This window comes from Lissotriton helveticus, chromosome 2_1 (genome assembly GCF_964261635.1).
Source record: "Lissotriton helveticus chromosome 2_1, aLisHel1.1, whole genome shotgun sequence".
Taxonomy (NCBI): domain Eukaryota; kingdom Metazoa; phylum Chordata; class Amphibia; order Caudata; family Salamandridae; genus Lissotriton; species Lissotriton helveticus.
In genome coordinates this window covers 1321971590-1321991166 of record NC_136059.1, presented here as the reverse complement: position 1 = coordinate 1321991166, position 19577 = coordinate 1321971590, and the positions used below count along the sequence as shown (strand labels likewise).

Genomic DNA, 19577 nt, shown 5'->3' with positions numbered 1-19577 from the left:
ATACTCTTGTTGTGGTGGGCATGTAGATTGTCCTAGAGCAACACCCCCAAGAGAGGGCTTTGCCAATGCTTAATTGTTGCGTTCTAGGAGATAAAGTGCGCAAAAATCATGATTGCCAATGAAGTGTTTTCATTACTTATGCATGGGGTTTACCTGACCAACCTTCTTTCGGACCCCTGGGCACGCCCACAAGTCTCAAACACATACAAGTTATGTAGACCCTCATATTTGGCAGACATTTAGCTGAAGGTACAACTTTGTAAATAAATCACACTTTTTTCTAAACCTAGTTTAGAGGTTCATCTTGAAAACATCTTGATAATCCAGAGCTGTTGAGTTTTCTTTTATGAGTGTTAGATATTTTAGGGACACAAAATGACTGACTGGCAATGGTGCACACCACCGCAGATGGTCTCTTGATACTAGTTGTAAAAGGACCAGTTACCATACTATCCGTACTTCAGCTTTTTCTAGAAGGCAGTAAGTTGGAAGACTATTCCAGAAGCAAGCGTCTTGGACTAAAAAGGAACAGTCCTTCTTGTCGCAAGTCGGAATGTAGAAGCCTCTATCAAATGCTGATTTTTTTCGTGGAATTCTCTGACGGGTACACACTGCTAGCGTTTGTCTGAGGTGTATGCCAGGCTAAATTGATTTAGGCATTTGAAGGCCAAACAGCCTATTTCAAATAAATTTTCGCTGCCCTGCTTTGTCGTGGAAGTCACTTCTGGCTGTCTGACACCAGATCTCGCTTTTGCAGTCGAATAACTGCCCTGAATGTGCATTCTGCACTAGTTGTCATTGGTCTATCTGACATGCCAGGATGCCTGCATATAGGACATTGTAGTATTCCAGGCATTTGTTTACTAATTCTCCCATCAGTACTGCTCTGTTTGAGAGCGAGAGGAGGGGGAGATTAGATCTTATCTCAGTTGCAGAAAGCAACTCATGACCACTGATTTAATTTGTAGAGGCAGGGGCATACCTGCATTGAATTTGAATCCCAGGGTTTTACCACTAACATCAGACTATAGATCGTGTGCCAAAAACTGTCCAAATGCTGAAGGGGGAGGTGGCCCGCTTTTATCTCCGAAGGTGATCGTTTCAGCTTTTACGTGTTGTGTTGGAGACATTGGAAGTCATTCATAGTTTGATCTTATTTATCCGGGTCCCAGTAGGGTGGTGGTATCAGAGCTTCTCGACAACTTGATACACGGCTCAGTGTCATCGGTATAGGAGTGAGCATAGATCCACAAGTCCGGAAGAGTTTAAAGAGCAGACAAAGGCGGATGTTACATAAAAAAGGTGAGGGGGGATCTCCGAAGCACCCCACAGCTATTGTTGCAAATTCTTGAGAGAAAAAGACCAAGTTTGGCTTGTTGATTCCAATCCTGTAGGAAGGAGTTAAATCAGCTGATGATGGAGGGTAAAGCCTTTGATTAAGACAGGCAGTTTAATAAAATGCTATGTTCTACCATGAGGAAAGCTGTTGACTGGTCCAGCTTGACCACTGTCGCTCCTTTGTTGAAAAATTAGTCAGTCATCGCAGAAACCTTGCAGGGCTGTGTCAGTACCATGAACATGTCTAAAGCCTCACTTCATTGGGAATAGAAGATGGTAGATATCAAGGTAATTTTGGAGGCGTTGGATATTCAATCTTTCTGAGATTTGTGCTACAATTGGCAAGTTAGGAATGGGGCAATAACATGACATTTATAATGAGGACAGGTTAGGTCCCTTTACAGTTTATCTATTTGTTGTTTTATTAGCACAAACTAAACCCACTGGGACAGCAAAGTACTTCACACAGGAAATACTATTCATAATATTTCCTGTGTGAGGTGCTTTACTGCCCTGGTGGGACAAAATGGTTACATTATGTCATCAGAGAGGCAATATTTTATAGATTTGTTTATAGTATAGTAACTATGACATAACACTTATTGCAGTCAGAGTAAGAGTTTCCATATATCCATCTAAATCGAGTTTCTTTGTTGAAAAACGTTTGTCCCAGTGAGAGGAGCCTGGACCCTACTGACCCTCAGCTAAATTGCAAGCTTTTGAAATTTTTGCAATTTCATGACAAATTACTAAAACAGGGCTCAGTTCCAGAATGGGAAAGCATGTCTACATAACCATTAAACAACCAGACGACTGCGAGTAGAAGACAACTATATGACTCTTTAAATCTGGGACTCAGGTATATGCACAAATCGAAATAAAACTTAACTTATCACCTTCACAACTCAGTTGAAAGTTATTGATCATTTATTTGAACAAAACTTAATCTGAGTTGGTAAATGATTTTATTATTCCATATTGATGAAATAACAAAGTGAACGTTTAAGAAGTTGACAAACTAGAAAAGTAACTATGAAGTGTTTTATTCAAACCAGTTTTATTATTTTGTATTATCTGTAAAATATTGTGATAGTTTTTATTAATTTATAGCAATAAAAAATGAAATTGAAAATGATCTGTCCCAGTCAACTTCTGTGTCCGGAACAGGAATTTCCATACCTCTATCTAGCTGAAAGATATTCTTAGAGAAAGGTTTATCCCAGTTACAGTGTTTGGTAACTTTGCAAACTTTTCTAAGTTCATAAAGATTGCAGAGTTTTACAACAACATTTACAAACATGTAGAAGAAAACCCATATAACTGTGTACACTCCTTAATTACTACTAATGTAGACTACTTCCTGTTAAGACATTGGATTGTGTAGTTTGAATGTTGATGTGTTGTTCCTGTGTTTGATTTGCTGGATTGGCCCTCAGAGTTTAGCATCAATCTTTATTTCGGCATACAGGTAGATAGACGAGCGTCCTCCATGACGCGTTTCGCTCCTCAAGGGAGCTTGATCATAATGTATATATATTGGACTCACCTCGTTTCAGCTGCGGCATCTGAGGAAGGCTCATGCGAGCAGAAATGCATCATGCCACAAAAAGCTGCTGAATAAAGAACCCCCGACAAGTTCCCCGCTGTGTCCTCATGCTTCTTTGTTGGAGAGGTGTTCTTTGCATATATATATATATATATATATATACGTATTCAGACAGGTTTGCTTCACACACGTTTTGTCCATGTATAGGTGTGACATGCATTCATTTTTTTTTATTTTGACTGACATTAAACTGCAGGTGCCATCTCCTTGTGCACAGATGTTACACAAAGCACACATCACTTCTTGTGTTGCAAGTATGTCCTAGATGCACAGAAGCATGTATTTCCTGGTAACGTCATTGGCACGGTTAGGGCAAAGCAATGAAATGAAATATAAAAGCACAATCACGGTCATAACTTTGAGTGTTTCAACACCATTCCTCCAACTCTTTGTATTTCCTGTCTGAAATATCTAGGTGAAAGTGGTAGAGCAAGTGACCGCAAATGCACCACTGTTCCCTATTTCCGCAGTGGTTATGGAGGATGGAAAGACTTTTCTTGGAAAGTTGTTGTATGCAAAAAAAGAGAATTAGATGATGTTCTTAAAATAATTCCAGGTTCCTCCACTTGCTCTAAATGCGGTACCTCTGTAGACGAAGGGTCAGGGAGCACAGGAAATCCTGAAAAGTCTTGTACAAGTTCCAGGGTCATTGGCAGCTTCTGCGAGCGCTTGGTAATTTTGTGAACAAGGGAAGCGGTCCTAAAGCTTCACAGTGCAATGGTGTATGCTGTGCAACTGGTGACCTGCGCTTTTCTTAGAGCGTGAGACCCTCAGTAGTCTCAAAAGGTTATAATAATAATAAGACCAAACAAGACATGTTTGGATGTTATAACATCACGTAATTAATTAACTTAATTTAATTTGCCGTATTTTCAAGAAATATTTTCCTGAAGTTGTTTAACAGAGACGGTGCCTCGTGTAAATTCACATTAGTGCTTACATTGTAACAAAATAAGTGCCAGGGACTCATCAGGAGGCCGCTGCATCTTTATTGCCACTGAAACGCTCGTCGACCAAGTGCGGAATCTCATGCCACCATTGAGATTCAAATCTGGGCAGAGATTTTTCTTTGTCACATAGAATTCGTCCACGTACAGATATAGAGTGAATGTATTTGATGAGAGTATGGCTGGATGGTATGTCTGCTGAGTGATTGTCTTGTATCCATGGGTATGTGTTTTTTGCAGATTGCTTCTGTTCTTTATTGTGTACTCAATTTAAGTCATGTATTTCTATTAGTAAATTCCTGTGATGCATGTACATATCATATTTATGATGGAATATGGCAAAATAAGAAAAGAAATGCCTTTTGATACAGATAAAGAAGGAAATAAATATAAAAAAAAGTTTTTTATAAAAATGAAATAAAAAGAAATGTTTTGAGAAAATGAAAAGTTAATGTACTGTTTTGTGGCTGTCACAGGTGTACTTTAAAAATGGATTTTGAAGAATTTCTTTATTGAAGTACTATGTTCAATGAGGGAAACTCTATATTTCTGTGCTTATTCATTCCCCTCTTTTCCCTGACCAACATTATTTCTTGAGGGGGTCCCTTCATTCTTGCTGACCGCTGCATCTTGCACAACCCATTACCCGTGCCAGCGCTGACAATGACCGTACCAACACAACTACTAACTATCACACTCCAACAAGTGTTGTAATTGAGACTATTTCATGCCCCCAAAACTTTACTAATGGCTTGGGAGGCAGGTATTAGTCAATGTCAATGTATAATGAATTAATAAAGAACAGTTGTTGTGCTCATCTCGAAAGTAGAAAAACAGCATCACCATGTGGTAGGCTGTCATAAGTGCCAGTGTTGACAATTAAGTCCCGGTGCCGAACACCGGAAACCACCGGCTCAATTTAAATACTGAATCCACTACAATTTACAATGTGTACTTCTTGTTCTAGGAAATGCAACTTACTGCAGTATTCTCCTGAACATTTAATTTGCAGTGCTTCCTATCATTGCAAAGGTCTAACATTTCTTATGCTATAATCAGGGCAACTAAAATTATGCGATCCTACGGCTGCTCCATTTTTTTTAAATTTGTTTTATTGTTTTCATTCCAAACATTGGCATTAATATCAAAATACGCACAGTTATACATTACACTTAGGCTATATAATATACTCATTACTTCATTAGGTCTCAGTGTGACTTGGCTGGCAGTAAGAAAAACATTGTACAATTCCCTTGGCATGTGTCCTTCACAGATCCCCGAGTTCATCATCAGAATCGTCCTCATCGACATCCGATATCGGCTCACATATGTCACCCCGATATGTGTTCCATGCCGCCCAAATCTTAGTCCATTTCTGGGGGCACTTACGGTTTATATAAACTGTTCTCTCAGTCAACATAATGAGGTCCATGTCGCCACACCAGGCCGTCAGTGTTGGTACACCAACGGCTCCCCATTTCTGCGCTATGTTTCGTTTTGCGACTATGAGACCCAGTATAACCCATGTTTACCCATGCCTCGTGAGGTCATTGGGGTCCCACACATTTAGGAGGCATTTACACGGCTCTGGTAGAAGCGACACTCCCATCGCCTGTGATATCGTACGCAGTATCTGCCTCCAATACTCGGCTATCTGTGGACAGTCCCATATTGTGTGGAAGAATGATCCCTCCTCCCCACACCCCCGAAGACAATAGGGGTGTTGTGCCCTGCCCATTTGGAATAGCTTGCTCCTAGTGTAGTATGTGCGGTGGAGTATTTTAAGTTGTATGAGACGGAACCTCGAGGGTATGCCTATCTCCTTGGGTGAGGCCTCGGCCTCCTGCCATTCCGTGTCATCCATGTCTCCCACGTCAACTGCCCATTTCTCTCTTAATGTAACCGTGGGGTCAGGTAGGTTGTTGATCAGTTTGCGATAAGTGAGGGATGTAGCGCGCTTTGGCATGTACTCCATAAGCAATCTATCTTCCAGAGGGGAAGATTCAGGGACCTTCGTGTCCAGTGGCAGTGCCGCCAGTAGTGCATGTCTTATCTGTGTATATCCAAAAGCCTCAGTGGGGGCCAGATCATACTGCAGCCGAAGTTGGGCCAACGGCAGTACATTCCCCTTATCCCACAAGTCCCCCACCGTGGACATACCTATATTGTCCCACTCTTCAAAGCCCTTGCTCTTTCTTAAAAATCCTAGTTGCTTTGTGTCCCAAAGTGGGGTAAGTCGTGTAATCACACCCTTCCATCCCAGCTGTGCCTGTGCTGTGTGCCATATCATCGCTGTATGTTTAGTGGGTCCCATCAGTTTTATAGCTTGGCCTCTATTATACAAGGCAGCAAGCATGCATCCCGTTCTCAACTCTGCCCTGTCTGCCCTGTACGCCGGGTCTGCCTGTGAAGCCTGAATCCACTGGGCTGCTCCATTTTTCATATAATTATGGATTTGCTGCCCTTGCCACATAATCTATCATCATCTGCATAATTTGCAGATTTAAACACATCTGAATCTGATCTGAATTTGCTAAAAATGCCATCACAAGTATAGCGCCTGGCCTTTTGCCACCTTTCACCTGATGATTGCTGTATTTAGGTGTTAACTAGTAAGTAGTAGTAAGTAAGTGGAACCTTTGCCCATAGTTTTAACGTGTACAAATGACAAAATAGTTAAGTAACAGTGCTTCAAAGTGTGCCACATACTGTGGCCTAATTTGCCTTTTCTTGCCACATTGTTTATTCAACCCTGCTGCATAATTTAGTCCTCTCATTCTGCATATTTCTTGGGACCCTGTCTATAATTACCGATTCCCAGTTAGGCCCTGACTGTAGCAGCACTTTCAGGATGCTGAACAAGAATAATGTCAGAATTTTCATATTCACTAATTAATCCAGCTATACATTCATCTAAGTAACTTAAGCACCCCCTGCAGAAATCTGTCTTTAACCTATATGTCACTCATGCCATTGCTGTTCGTGTTCTGTGAGCGAGAGAAGCTTACTTTGTTATTTCCTTACTTTCCCTGTTCAGTGATGCAGTAAAGCTTGTGCTGCGCTGCCTGACATGTTACTATTCTGTGATGGGAAATCTTTGTGCTGATGTTGCCGTAGATGTACCTACTTCTGAAGTTGGAAAGCTTGCATTGCTTCTGCCGAAGGTGCACCTGTTCTATGAAGAGGGCTGAATAAAATTCTGCTGCCCTATCATCTAAAAATACAATGATTATTTTGCATGCACTTGCATAATAAGCACAGGCCAGTCAGAAGCTTTTGTTGGAACCCGGGCAAACTCTAGTTGCAGAGCCCTGACCCTGAATCACAGCTGCCCAGCATTACCAAACTATGTGGCTTTGGGCAATTATGTTTCTTCCATCTGCCTCCTCTTTCTATGGTCTTCACATTGGAGAGCACTTTGAAAAAATTCAGTTCAGGATGTGCAATGTACAAAAACCTATATCATATATGGTATATTAGACCATAATGTCACTTCATCAGGAACAATATTAAAGGTCTTATATAGGTGGCACTAAACACAATTTAATTAATTCATTCACTAATAAAACTGTCATTAAGGCAGAAGGGGAAAGAATTTGATACCCATTCTGGATCGGAACTGCACAATGTCTAATCAGTAAACCTGGTTTAAATCCTGGTGTCCAAGCTTGACCAAAGAGTGTGACCCTAGGCGGTTACTTTTCTTTTCTGTGCCTTTTTTTCCATGATCATCCCATATATGGGCACCTTCCAATAATTCACTTGTACAACAATTTCTCTTGTATATAGTTTAATAGGCCCTAATGTTTCCCCATAGGCAACTAACATGCCTCTTGAGTTATTCATAAATCTGTCACGGCAGAAGTGGTGTGGTTCACTACTTCTAATAAAGGCCACTCGGTATAGGGATATATATGAGGTGCTAAAGTGAAACAACAACAAAAAACATTTTATGTAAAAGTTTACACCTCTACTATAAATAAAATGGCACTGTGTGATACTTGCAGCATCTTGGGATGTCCACTGCTCTGACTTTCCATACAGGAAGCAACACAGATGGGGCTTCTCAGAATTATGTGACCTGCCCGTAACTGCCTCACTACCACTTCTAAAATGGTACAGCTAGCAAGGCAGGAGGTGCTTTGGTGTTTGGCATGTGGTTCACTGTCCCAAGGCCTATTGTTAGAAAGTGGGTCTTTAGTTGGCAGAGTTTGCACCCTGTTCAATTAGGGAACACCATCCTAGTCAGGGTAAGTCAGATACACAACCTAAAATATCCTGTGCTCACCCTCTGATAGCTTGCCACAGAGCTGTCAGGCTTAACGTAAGAGGCAATGTGTCAATTGGTTGTGCAACACGTCCTTTACAGTAATACAGTTTAAACACCACAAAAAGACCCCACATCAGTTTAGAAAAATAGTGAATATTTATTTGAGTAATACAAGACCAAAATAACAAAAATACAATAAGTAGAAGTTGAGATGTTAATTTTTAAAGATTAAATCCAAAAACAGCTCTTAGAAGTCAACAGTGATAAAAAGTTACTTGAGGTTGTGCTATACCGGAGTAAATGCAAAGCTCCAGGCCAACCACGATGGAGGGCAGGCTGGCTACAGGACCCATGCAGGGCCTGCAAAAAAAGTACCATGGATGGAGCAAGTGGTGGCGTCCAATACTCTATGTGTCAGTTCTGATTCTGAGTCGGGGGATGCGTTCGAAGTCCAACCACGCAGTCGGTGTCGAAGGATTGGCCCTGCGGCGAAGTCGAGCTTTGCAGCAGCAACTTTTGATTGGCACTTCAACTTCATTGAGCTTTGCAGTCGGGCTTCATCGTTGAATCAGCACTGCATTGGCTTCAGAGGGCACTGCGTTGATTTTTGTAGAAAATAGTTGCAGAAGCCGATTCTGAGGCCCAGGACTGAAGTGGGCACCTCAGGTAAAGGAAGGACTCACAGGTGGCAGAGTACAGCAGCACCAATAGAATTACAAGAAGTCTTTTATGATCCTGAGGATTCAGAAAACAGGAGTCAATCCATCAAAACCTTGGAGCAACTTAGGTTCAAGGATGTTGAGAACAGGTCCAGTCCTTCTCACTCTCAGGCAAGAAACAGCAGGCAGCAGGCCAACACAGCAGAGCAGGTAGCAAAGTGGCAGTCCCCCCTACAGCACAGCAATGTAGTTAGCAAATTGGCAGTCCCCCCCTAAAGCACAACAGCTCTTTTTACAGGTATAAGGTCCTTGTTTCCATCAAAAGTTCTGATTTGGTGGTGTCAGGGGTACAGTACTTACAGGGAGGACCTGGCTTGGCAGTTCAGGCTGGGCTGTTCCCATTAGGCGCAGGGTGAAGACTGATTTGCATATGGCTGGGTTCAAACTGCAATGGCATGGGAGCAAAAAACGATGGATTTAGGCCCAGATCTTTGTACTGGGGTGAATGTATGACATTGTTTGGCATTCTGTCCATCAATTGCTCTTTTTGCACTTTCTAAATATGGCATTATCAGACTTACAATTTCAAATCTAACTTTTACCATAACTTGTGATTTTTAATTGTGAGTCAAGAGACAGCAAACTCCAAATTTCTATCTTTCCCAATTGGAAATTACACTTAAAAGATGTGTTAAGGCACTCCCAATGTTAACCTATGAGAGAGTTAGGCCTTAAAAATAGTGAAAAACGAATTTACCAGTTTTTCGCTACCAGGACATGTAAAACTCAAACATGCATGTCCTACCTTTTAAATATACAGATACACAAGGGAGTCTCACAGGAGCATTAACCTACCCAAAAAAGGGGCGGGGGAACATACTGCTCTACATTATAGATAATAACACACACTATGTGCATGGATGGGTATAAAAGGCAGGAACGGTCAAAGCGAAAATGGAGCAGTGCGCTGTTCGGATGAGAACCCTCACTGACCCTTAAGTGACATGCTTCATCATTGGGTTCCCTCCTCACACTGGGACGACAAGGAACCCAGTGTGGGCTACAACTCCTCAAGGGGAGGAGCGGAGATGTTTTGTTATAAAGATGAGCAATGTTAATGTATAGGAGTGAGCACCAAAACATGTAGATGGAAAAGAGAAGTTGGATCCATTGCTCTGCCCTCCTGTTTTTATTTTTGTGGCAGGGAAACACCAGTAAACAACATATTAGCTTACCCATATAGACTCTTAATACAAGTCTAACAGTGTAACAAAGAGAGAACATAAATGTTGACATATGTGACATAACCACAGCCAAACTAGGGAACCAATAGCTAGTAGACTGTACAAACAGTAAACAGTATTACTCATGAATGTGCAAGATATGAGGCCCACGGAGGAAGAGTATTGTGCTAATTAGGTGAGCATTCATCGTCCTATGAGCCATGAATGTATGTTAGTTCTATAAGAGGTTTGGCTGTTTCTCACAGATCATATGCACTTCATTTATGTTTATGGAAATTGCACAATAGCCCTTTAACAGTCCTTGTGCCTGTCCTGGATATGTGAGAGAATTATGTTATTATTTAAGTTAGAGAAGGATGTGCTGCTGCTGTCCAAGTTGAACCTTTAGTGTGTTTTTTGCACACAAAATAAAAAAAAAGATTAAACTGCTAGCGCTTGTTTAAATGCATGACGTGAGTGAAAGAGTAAACTCATAAAATATGTGAGCAGATTTTACTTTTGAATTTAGATGTGAGACAAGCTTTTTTTAATGGAGTAGTCAGACAGGAAGAATAATGTACTGTCAACACTCTTCCTGAAAACGTCCTTGGCCTAGAACATGGTGGTGTTAAAGTGGCAAGTTTACAGCATTATAGTGAAGAGCCCAGCGCTTAAGACTGCAGCACGGGCTGTAGGTGCTGCCCCGCGAAGGCCGCCAGTGGACTGTAGAGACTCCGCAAATGGGCAGTCGGGAGCGGAGTCTCCACAGTCATAAACTTACAATTAAATTGAAGATTATGAATAGAAAAAATAGTTAACTTACACAAAAGTGTAAGTTTACCTTTGTGAATCAGGCCCATTTGCTCTGTCCCTGTCTCTCTCTCACTCCCTCCTTCTTTCTCTCTTGTTTCCATTTTTTCTCACTTTAACATGCTTTCTCTTTCACCCTCTTTCTCTCTAGCTCTCTTTCCTTATCTCCCCTTCTCTTCCATCAGTCTGTTCTTATGTTTTTTCCATTTTCATTAATGACAGGCTTTACTGTCTTATACATAGGTTGGCTCGGAGTAATTTGCTTCTTCGTGTATACTAAATTCTTCCATTTATACCGTTTAATACATTCACTAATTTTAAAAATGGGCATGCGCAAAATGACAGACTTTAAGGGGAAAAAAGTTACCAAAATTCAATAGATAAAGATTAAAAAAGCATTTCTCAGTTCCTTACCTTTGTTCTTTTTTGTGACATTTGTTGTTTATACAGGAACCAACTCACATGTTTTTTTCATTGCAGTTAATTTATTGGACTCCCGATCTGTCATGGGTGAATTGGAATGGATAGCCCACCCGAAAAGTGGGGTAAGTTTTTTGCCCACTTGATTTCTTTGTCACAGGATATATGAGGTTCTAGCTTTAGTGTGACAACCATTTTACTGCTGCCACAGAATCCCAAAACTGGGCCCATAGATCAAAGATACGTATTAATGTAGCTTTTTAAGGGTACTGTCATCCTTTGGCTTGTTGGCAACTTACATTTTGTTACTCTTAGTAACATCCTAAAATTAAAAAAAATTTAACTATAATTTTTTATTTACTTATGAAAATATGAAGTGCGCAGATTATGTGATTACTCATTTCATAAAGGCTTCATCGCCCAGGACGGTTAGTGCTGTTATTGTATTGTATTGTAATTTATTTATATAGCTCTAACTACCGCAGACGCGGTGTCAAAGCACTTTTTGGGCAAGTAGCCCGCCCCCCCCCCCCGGAACCCATAAAGGATTAGTGGTGAATTACTATAGTGAAATATGAAAGTAATTTGAGCGGTGGATATGTTAGTCTGTTATTTGGATTGAGAAGTATAGTGGAGGAATAGAAGAGGAAAAAGGTTTGCATTTATATAGTGCTTGCTACCCTGATGAGGTGTTGAAGCACATTTTCGGCGAGTAGCATACTACTCTGGAACCCATAAAGGATTAGTGGTGAATTAGTATAGTAAAATATGAAGTAATTTGAGCGGTGAATGTGTTAGACTGGTATTTGGATAAAGAAGGATAGTGGAGGGAAAAGGTTTGCATTTATATACCGCTTGCTACCCCTGATGAGGTGTTAAAGCGCTTTTCGGTGAGTAAAACACTACTCCGGAACCCAAACAGGATTAGTGGGAGTAAGCATAGTGAAATATGCAATTATTTTGAGTGGTGGATATGTTTGTTTGTTATTCTGATTGAAAAGGAATAGTGGAGGGATAGAAGAGTGAAGGGTCTAGATTTTTTTGTTATTAGTTTATAGCCATAGGAGAGGGTTTGGGATGGGTAAAGGGGAGGTGGAGAGGAGTTAGTATAGGGAGATATGAAATACATTTTGAGTGGTGGACATGTTCGTCTGTTATTTGAATTGAAAAGGAATAGTGGGGGGATAGAAGAGTTAAGGGTCTAGAATTTTTATTATTATTTTTGTTTTGGGAGTTCATAGCAGTAGGAGGGGGTTTGGAATGACATTGAGGAGGTGAAGGGGAAGAGTTAGAGGTAAGGGGTTTTAAAGGTTTGTTTGGGGGATCTGAAAAGTAAAAGAGGTATGAGATGATGTAAGGAGGGGTAGAGGAGGGAAGAGTCTAGAAACTGTTATTTTGTGGATCATAGTTGTGGTATGGGGTTTGTGTGAATGAGAGAGTGGAGGTATGCTATAGTTGCCTATGATGTACATGTGAAATTAATATTGGTATAGGTGCAAACAGTAGCATGCAAGTTAGTGATTGTTTGCATACCTTTAAATAGAGCTCTGAACATATCTAATTTAATTTATGGCCACAGTCATCCAAGGAACAATGATCACAGTAACTCATACCACAAAAATCTGTACTGCAGAAATGTGGACATCAAAATAACTGCTGCTGTCATCTTGCCTTGCCCTTAATATGTAAATCTCATATGAACAGTATGTCAACAACCTGGAAACCCCTCAATGGACACTTATTTCAGGACTAGTTTATTTTAGCGTTCTAAATCCAGTATTTGCATACTTCAAGTCAAGTGATCGACTGCAGGTTGACCAATTCTTTGCAAGTCAAAATGTTGGTATTTAAGAATAACTGCAGAATATAGTGTTGGTATTTCTATTTGTGTTGTAGATATTTGGGGATCAGAATTATGAATTAATATCCAGCACATTGCTCCTACCATCTGTGCATTGGCGTCTCACTGTTTCCTGTTTTGGTGCATTTCCTCAGTGTTGTAAAATCTGCCCACTTAATTGTACGCCAGGGCGTAGCAAACGTGCTAAAGGCCCTAGAGCAAGCAAGGAAAACGGGCCTCATGACTGCTGCTTGGGTTGTAAAACAGAACTATAATCAGGGTTTGGTGGGCCCCTCAGGGCTTTTGGCCCGGTGCCACTGCTCATGCTGCCCGATTGATGCCTAGGCTTTTGATTGTACATGCAGACCCATACTGAAAACCAAAAGCAGTCATGGCCAAAAACACTGCTCCCTTCCTCCTCTCACATCCCCCTCTGTCTCCTGAAATCTCTGCGCGCGGTAATTACGTGGAGAATCTGAAGGTGCTAGCAGCGAACCAATGCCTTAAAAAATGTCCACCACGGAATTGCCTGGTGGGGAAAAAAGGGGCAGTCTGGGGCTGTGTACACCGTGGCTTTATCTTTGTGGCTCACTTTGTCTAACTGTTTGGGATGTTTTTCTGAATTGTGATCATTAAGACAACTTTGCACACTAGGGGTGAACTCACAAGGAATGTGCGTCAATGAAATGCTGAGGAAAATCCCTGTGTCAGTTTTCCAGGGAAATAGTGTACTGACCTTTTGCCAGGCCAGAGAGTGTCACATGGCATCCACAGTGTGGCTCAATGAAATCCAAAGTCATTCTTGTTTTCTCCACTCTGGGGCCTTTGGAGTGAATCTCTGAATAGAAGCTGATTGTGAGGCATTATCAGTAGCTCTTCCAAATAGTTGCTACAGAATAACCTAAAATACATTTATTTAGAACATTTTTAAGTAGACATCATGGTCTTCAAACCTAGCATCCATCTCAAATGGTGATCTCTCTTATACTTATTGAATTTTTACGTGCCAATTTCTTTTTTCACATCTTAAATATCTGTATGTAGTAGTATTAGTACAAGCTTTATTCGATATAATTTATCATAAAAGCATGTACATCCAAAATTCATATATTTTTTTAAAAAAAACACATATAGTACAACATAATAAATAAGTCCGGCTAAACATCATACAACTGTATTAAAAGGACATAAAAAGGTTTCATTAAAAGCATAGATAGCAGTAAAACAAGTACATCAAGTGACAAGCATAGGAGCTGCCGGGCTACTAATTTTTGCTAAGAGCTTTGTTCTTATTAGCCATGCGCAGTCCAAATATTTTGCTACGCCACAGACCAAGGTAAGGGAGGAGGTGTCAGTTTTTAAAATGCGTAATGCCACCCAATAGTTCTTAGAACCAAGCTTTTTACAGACTGATTTGAGCCATTTGGCTCTAGCCATCCTGTAAGCTGGGCACGCGAAGAGAAAGTGGGCGATAGACTCATTAGGAGCTGCACAGCCTGAACAAGAAGCAGAAGGTAAATTGCACCGGTTCCAGGCTGCTGTCACTTCGTTTAACGGATGGATCCCTAATCGCATCTTCAAGTAGAGCACCCTATCCCTAGGTGTTTGGATAAAATCAAGGAAAGGTTCTAATTTGCGGATAGGTTTGTGCTCAAGGAGCAACTCGGTGAGTTTCCCCATTTTAGGATTGCACAACTCTTCTGCCTGTACCCATTGCCAATAGGCACTTTTTAGGTCCTGCTTGGATGGCGGAGTCTGGCTGGGCCAGGCCTCCCCAAACCCAATATCAAATAAAAGCTGCCTGAGATTTGTGATCCATTTGATCCTATTTCCCGTGTCAGCTGTTATTAATGGACTAAGGGCGGCAGCATAGTTGAACAGCTCAGGAGTCCTTCTTATGCGTGCCCAAAAAAGTAAGGGGCGAAGGCGTGCAATGTCCTTGATGGAACGTCTTCCCATGTCCTGATATAGGGGCTTCAATGGTGTAGAAGTTGGAAGTGAGACCAGACCTCTAAAGAACTTATTTTCAGATCTTACAAGTTCGATGATGTTCTCAAAGCCCCATAATTCGGACCCATATAGGGCCGAGGGTAATGCTTTGCCATCATAGACCACAAGGGCCGGGGCCACTGGCCTACACACAGAAAGTTGTTGTTCTCTTATGATAGCCCCAGACACCCGTTTGTGACTAAGGAGTATTTTGGCTATGTGGGAACTCCACTTCATGCAGTTAGAGACCCGGATTCCCAGATAGTCAAAAGACTCAACGGTGTCAAGTGCAATATCATTAATGGTAATGCCATTTCTGAAGCGTTTCGATGGGCTTATTGTCATTAACTTTGTTTTGCTTGTGTTTATTATCAGCCCCCGAAAGTCACAGAAAAGGCTAAACCTATTTAAGAGTTTTTGAAGGCCTCCTGGTGTTTTGGAGATCAGGAGGGTGTTGTCGGCGAATAGGAGGGTTGTGGTTTTCTCCCTTGCCAATATTGGGGCATCGGCTGGTTCCTCTCTAAGGTGATCTACCACCCCATTCATAAATAGAGAGAACAGGGGCCAGCACACAGCCCTGGCGCACCCCCCTAATCACCACGACCCTCTCCGTCAACAGCCCCTGTGAGCCCCACCTAATTCTGGCGTAGTTATCCTCATGAAGACGTTTAATGAAATCGAGAATCTGAGGGGAGATGCCCAGTTCATACAGGACCTGCCAGAGCTTGTCGCGTGGAACGAGATCAAATGCGGTCTTCAGATCTATAAAGGCCAGGTACAAACTGCCTTTCCCAATCACCACTGTTTTATAGTGGATCATGAACAATCTGAAGACCTGATCCATCGTACCCACCTTCTGTCTAAAGCCTGCTTGATAATGTGAGAGGATGTTCCCATCCTCCATCCAGGACCTTAACCTCATAAGGAGCACCCTGCCAACCACTTTCTGAGGGTCCTCCCTATTCCCCTTTTTGTAAATTGGTACAACGTCTGCACCTTTTCATGAATCAGGAACATCATTCCCCCTGGCTATCAGGTTCATCAACAGCAGAATAAAATGGGCCTAGGGCTTCGGATCATGCAAAAACAGGTCTCCAAGAAGGCCATCGGGTCCAGCAACCTTTCCGGGAGAAATACTATCTAAATACTATCTAAAGCTAGATCTACCTCGTATAGGTCAAAGCAGTCAGGTGGCAGGATAGTTGTGTAGATCTCAGTCTGGGAGCAGAGGGGCCTTCATCACCCGAATAAAGGTTAGAAAAGTGATCATGCCATTGTTGCCCTGTGATGTGATTTGGGATTGGATTAGATCCTTCTCTATTCCCGCTATTGATTAGCTCCCAGAACAGGGTGGAATCTTTCTGTTTGGAGGCGTTTTTGAGCTCCTGCCAATGTGCCTCATCCCAATTGCGTTTTGCTTCTACTAGTGCCCTGGAATAGGCCTTTCTTGCTGCTATGATTGCCAGAGGATCTTTCTTTCTAACAGATAGGGATATGGCCTGCCTCTTCTCCCTACATGCTGGTGAGTACCAAGGGTTTGTGGACCTTGCTAAACATCTCTTTGTTGCCCCGCTCTCTTCTACTTTAAAGAACGTACCTAACTTATCTAATGTTTCTTGATAAAACAAAGAGAAAGTGGGTATGTTCTCAGCTTCGCAGTGGATCATTTCGAGCTCCTTTATCTTTTGGTCGAGGAGTGCCCTAATGCTTTGCAGTTTATATTCTTGGTGGGAAACTCTGTGCCATTTGAGGCGTCTATTACAATTGGAGGGGGTTACCTCTCTTGTCGACATTAGGGAAGGAGTTGGTGCCTTTGTTGTGGTAGATGACCAACCGTTATTAATTTGCATGCACAAGGGATTGTGGTCACTATCCAAAGAATGCTTGACAACCATGTCCAGGAGGTCCCCCCATAGTCGAACATCTAGCAAAATGTAATCTATACGGGATGGGGAGCTGATCCTGTTAAAGGTGTTTGCCCCGCTCGGGTCTGAGCATGTCCTTCCGTTTACAGCTCTTAGATTATATTCTAGTGTCAGGGCATTGATTTGAATAGCCCTCTGTGACCATTTCTTGATAGGAACTATATTAAGGGTCGGGATAGCCCATTTAGTATCCTCTTCATTGATTCCCAGAAGGTCCTCCCCGCTCAGAGGTTCGAATGTGCAGTTGAGGTCCCCGGCTGCTATGATGTTAGAGTGAGGCGGATGCAGGATAACTCACACTCCAGTGCTGTTATAGTTGCAGATGTTTGGGCGCCGGGAGAACCTCTTGCGTATATGTTAAAAAGCTCAACGGTTGAACTGTTGGCTGGCCCTCTGATAGTCAGGGGAAGAATATCTTGTGATGAGCAAGTATGTATGACAATCGACCAGTTTAATATGATGTTAATCCAAATGTGTAATCCCCCGGAGGGGTGACCCTTGCCTGAGCTTATTGCTGGGGTATAGTACGTAGTGTAGCCAGGTTTATATAAAGGCGTTTGGCTCCAGGTTTCCTGGAATAAGCAGACATCGAACTTCTCGATGAACTCATTCCACTCAGGGAGAAGAAGTTTTTTTCTGGAGCCCGCTATATTCCAGGAAAGGAAGTTAAGCACTTTCAAATTGGTCCTATCCACAGCAACTTCGCTGTCTAAAGCACAAGCAAGGGCCCATGCCCGGTTGTCATTAAGTCTCTCGCCCTTTGATCCTTCTATACAGGGGGGGCTTAAGTTAGAATAAATCTTGCTACATCTGGCTCCTACTAGGGTAGTGAAAGTGTTCTGCATTGGTCCCCCATCTAGTCAGTCAACTGTATTTAAGCCGGACCCTCCTCCCGACATCCCTAGCACTTCGTGCTCTAGCAGCCTAAGTGGTGACCAGAGTGGGGAGCGTCTAATCTGGATGGCTGAGTGCTCTGGAGAAAAGGTGCGAAACTCCAGAGCCAGTAAATTCTCAGCAAGTGGAGCATTGGTTAGCAACAGCTCGATACAATCTGTCTGGGAATTGCTCGATGAAATCCTCCTTACTCTAACCATGTCTTCACGTATTATAGACCTGCATCCCCTCACATGGCGCAACCAGTGGATTGCTTTGTTACGCAAGGATTCGCTGCTTTCGTAGCCTTGCCTGGAAGAGCGTTTGGGGACTTTAACCATATAAATTGTTGGCGAAATGCCCCCTGGGGAGTACAATTCCCTTGGGTAATGGGTCTAGCCTGGGCATTGGGGTCGACATTAGAATGGTATTGGTGCTGAAATCTGACTATGTTGGGAGAAGTGCGTGGGACCCCTGGGGTTTTTGCGGAATCAGCATAAGATCTTATAGTGCTGGGTAAGAGAGCCATGGGGGAGGGGCCATTACCTTGATTGCGCAGCACAGGATGTAACCTGTCACCCACCCCGGAGGGAACTCCTAGCAGTGGCCTATTCATTAATGGAGCAGGTGCAGGGGGAAGGCTGGATTGGTGGCCTGTTGACTGGAGGGGATGTTCAACCCTACGATTTAAATCCACCACCATTCGCTTTAAAGATGCCACCTCCATTTGGAGTAATTCAACTTTCTGTGCCAAACCCTCATTTATGGCTCCGCAGTTACATCTGGTTGCTGAATCGCCAGTGCCAATAACAATATGTTTGCTAGCTGAAGCAGATGGAGTACCCTTGGCTATGTGCTCCAGTGCTGCAAACCAATTTGAACAGGGGAACTGCTCATCAACTGCGCTATCGTAAACCCCTGAATTAATTAAGATTGTTGGTGGTGTTGAAGATACATCTAAGGGGGATTCCTTCGAGCCGTCGGCCAGTGGACTGTGTACAATGCAAATAGGAGGTTTTTGGGATGGTGTCTTAAAAATCGATGGAATTACTCCTATAGGTTTATTGGCTAGTGCCTCCTCCAGGGGGTTAGTGGCGGCATCCAGTACTGTGCTATTATTATCTCCCAGAATCTCTTCACATTCACTGACTATTGACTCAATTCTATTGAGAACACAGTTGCTGGCTGCATGAAACACTTTCTTTGCCTTTTTCCCTTTCTTACATCCAGCTGCCCCCCCACCCTCCATTGTCTTCCTTTTGCCCATGTGGTGGATGATGTTGACCAGGGGGAAAATCTGCAGGATTTGGCCGCAAAGATAGGGCTTTCACTAGAGTAAAAAGTTCTCTTAAATTAAACGCCCTTGAACATAAACCACAAGGGCCCAACAGGTAGATGGAAATAAAAGTACCTTGTGTCCAGTAACAAAGACGAAAGGGGGTGCCCTGCCCTGCCTCTTCCTGGCGATGACAGGCTAGGACGGGCCCGCCCTTGGCCCGGGCTTCGCCCGGCACGTGCCCGTGCGTGTCCCGCGGAGCAGGTGGCGCGAGCAGTTTAAATGCCGGTGATGGTGGGAGGGGATGAGGACGTCAGCTGGCTTGCCCGCTGTCTCCTGGGGCCAGAAGTCCCTCTGCTGGAAATGCCCCCGCAGCCTTGAAGCAAAGCGTCAACCGCGGA

The 19577-nt window shown here is 42.6% G+C and overlaps 1 protein-coding gene across 2 annotated transcripts in view; it reads left to right on the top strand.

The window, feature by feature from the left end:
- The window catches only part of EPHA5 (EPH receptor A5), an 835947-nt gene that overhangs the window by 20648 nt on the left and 795722 nt on the right, over positions 1 to 19577 (top strand). For both annotated transcript variants that reach the window (XM_078676244.1, XM_078676243.1), the window contains exon 2: positions 11334 to 11398. In XM_078676244.1, the coding sequence (XP_078532370.1) occupies positions 11334 to 11398 (65 nt within the window). The remainder of the gene's footprint in view (positions 1 to 11333; positions 11399 to 19577) is intronic.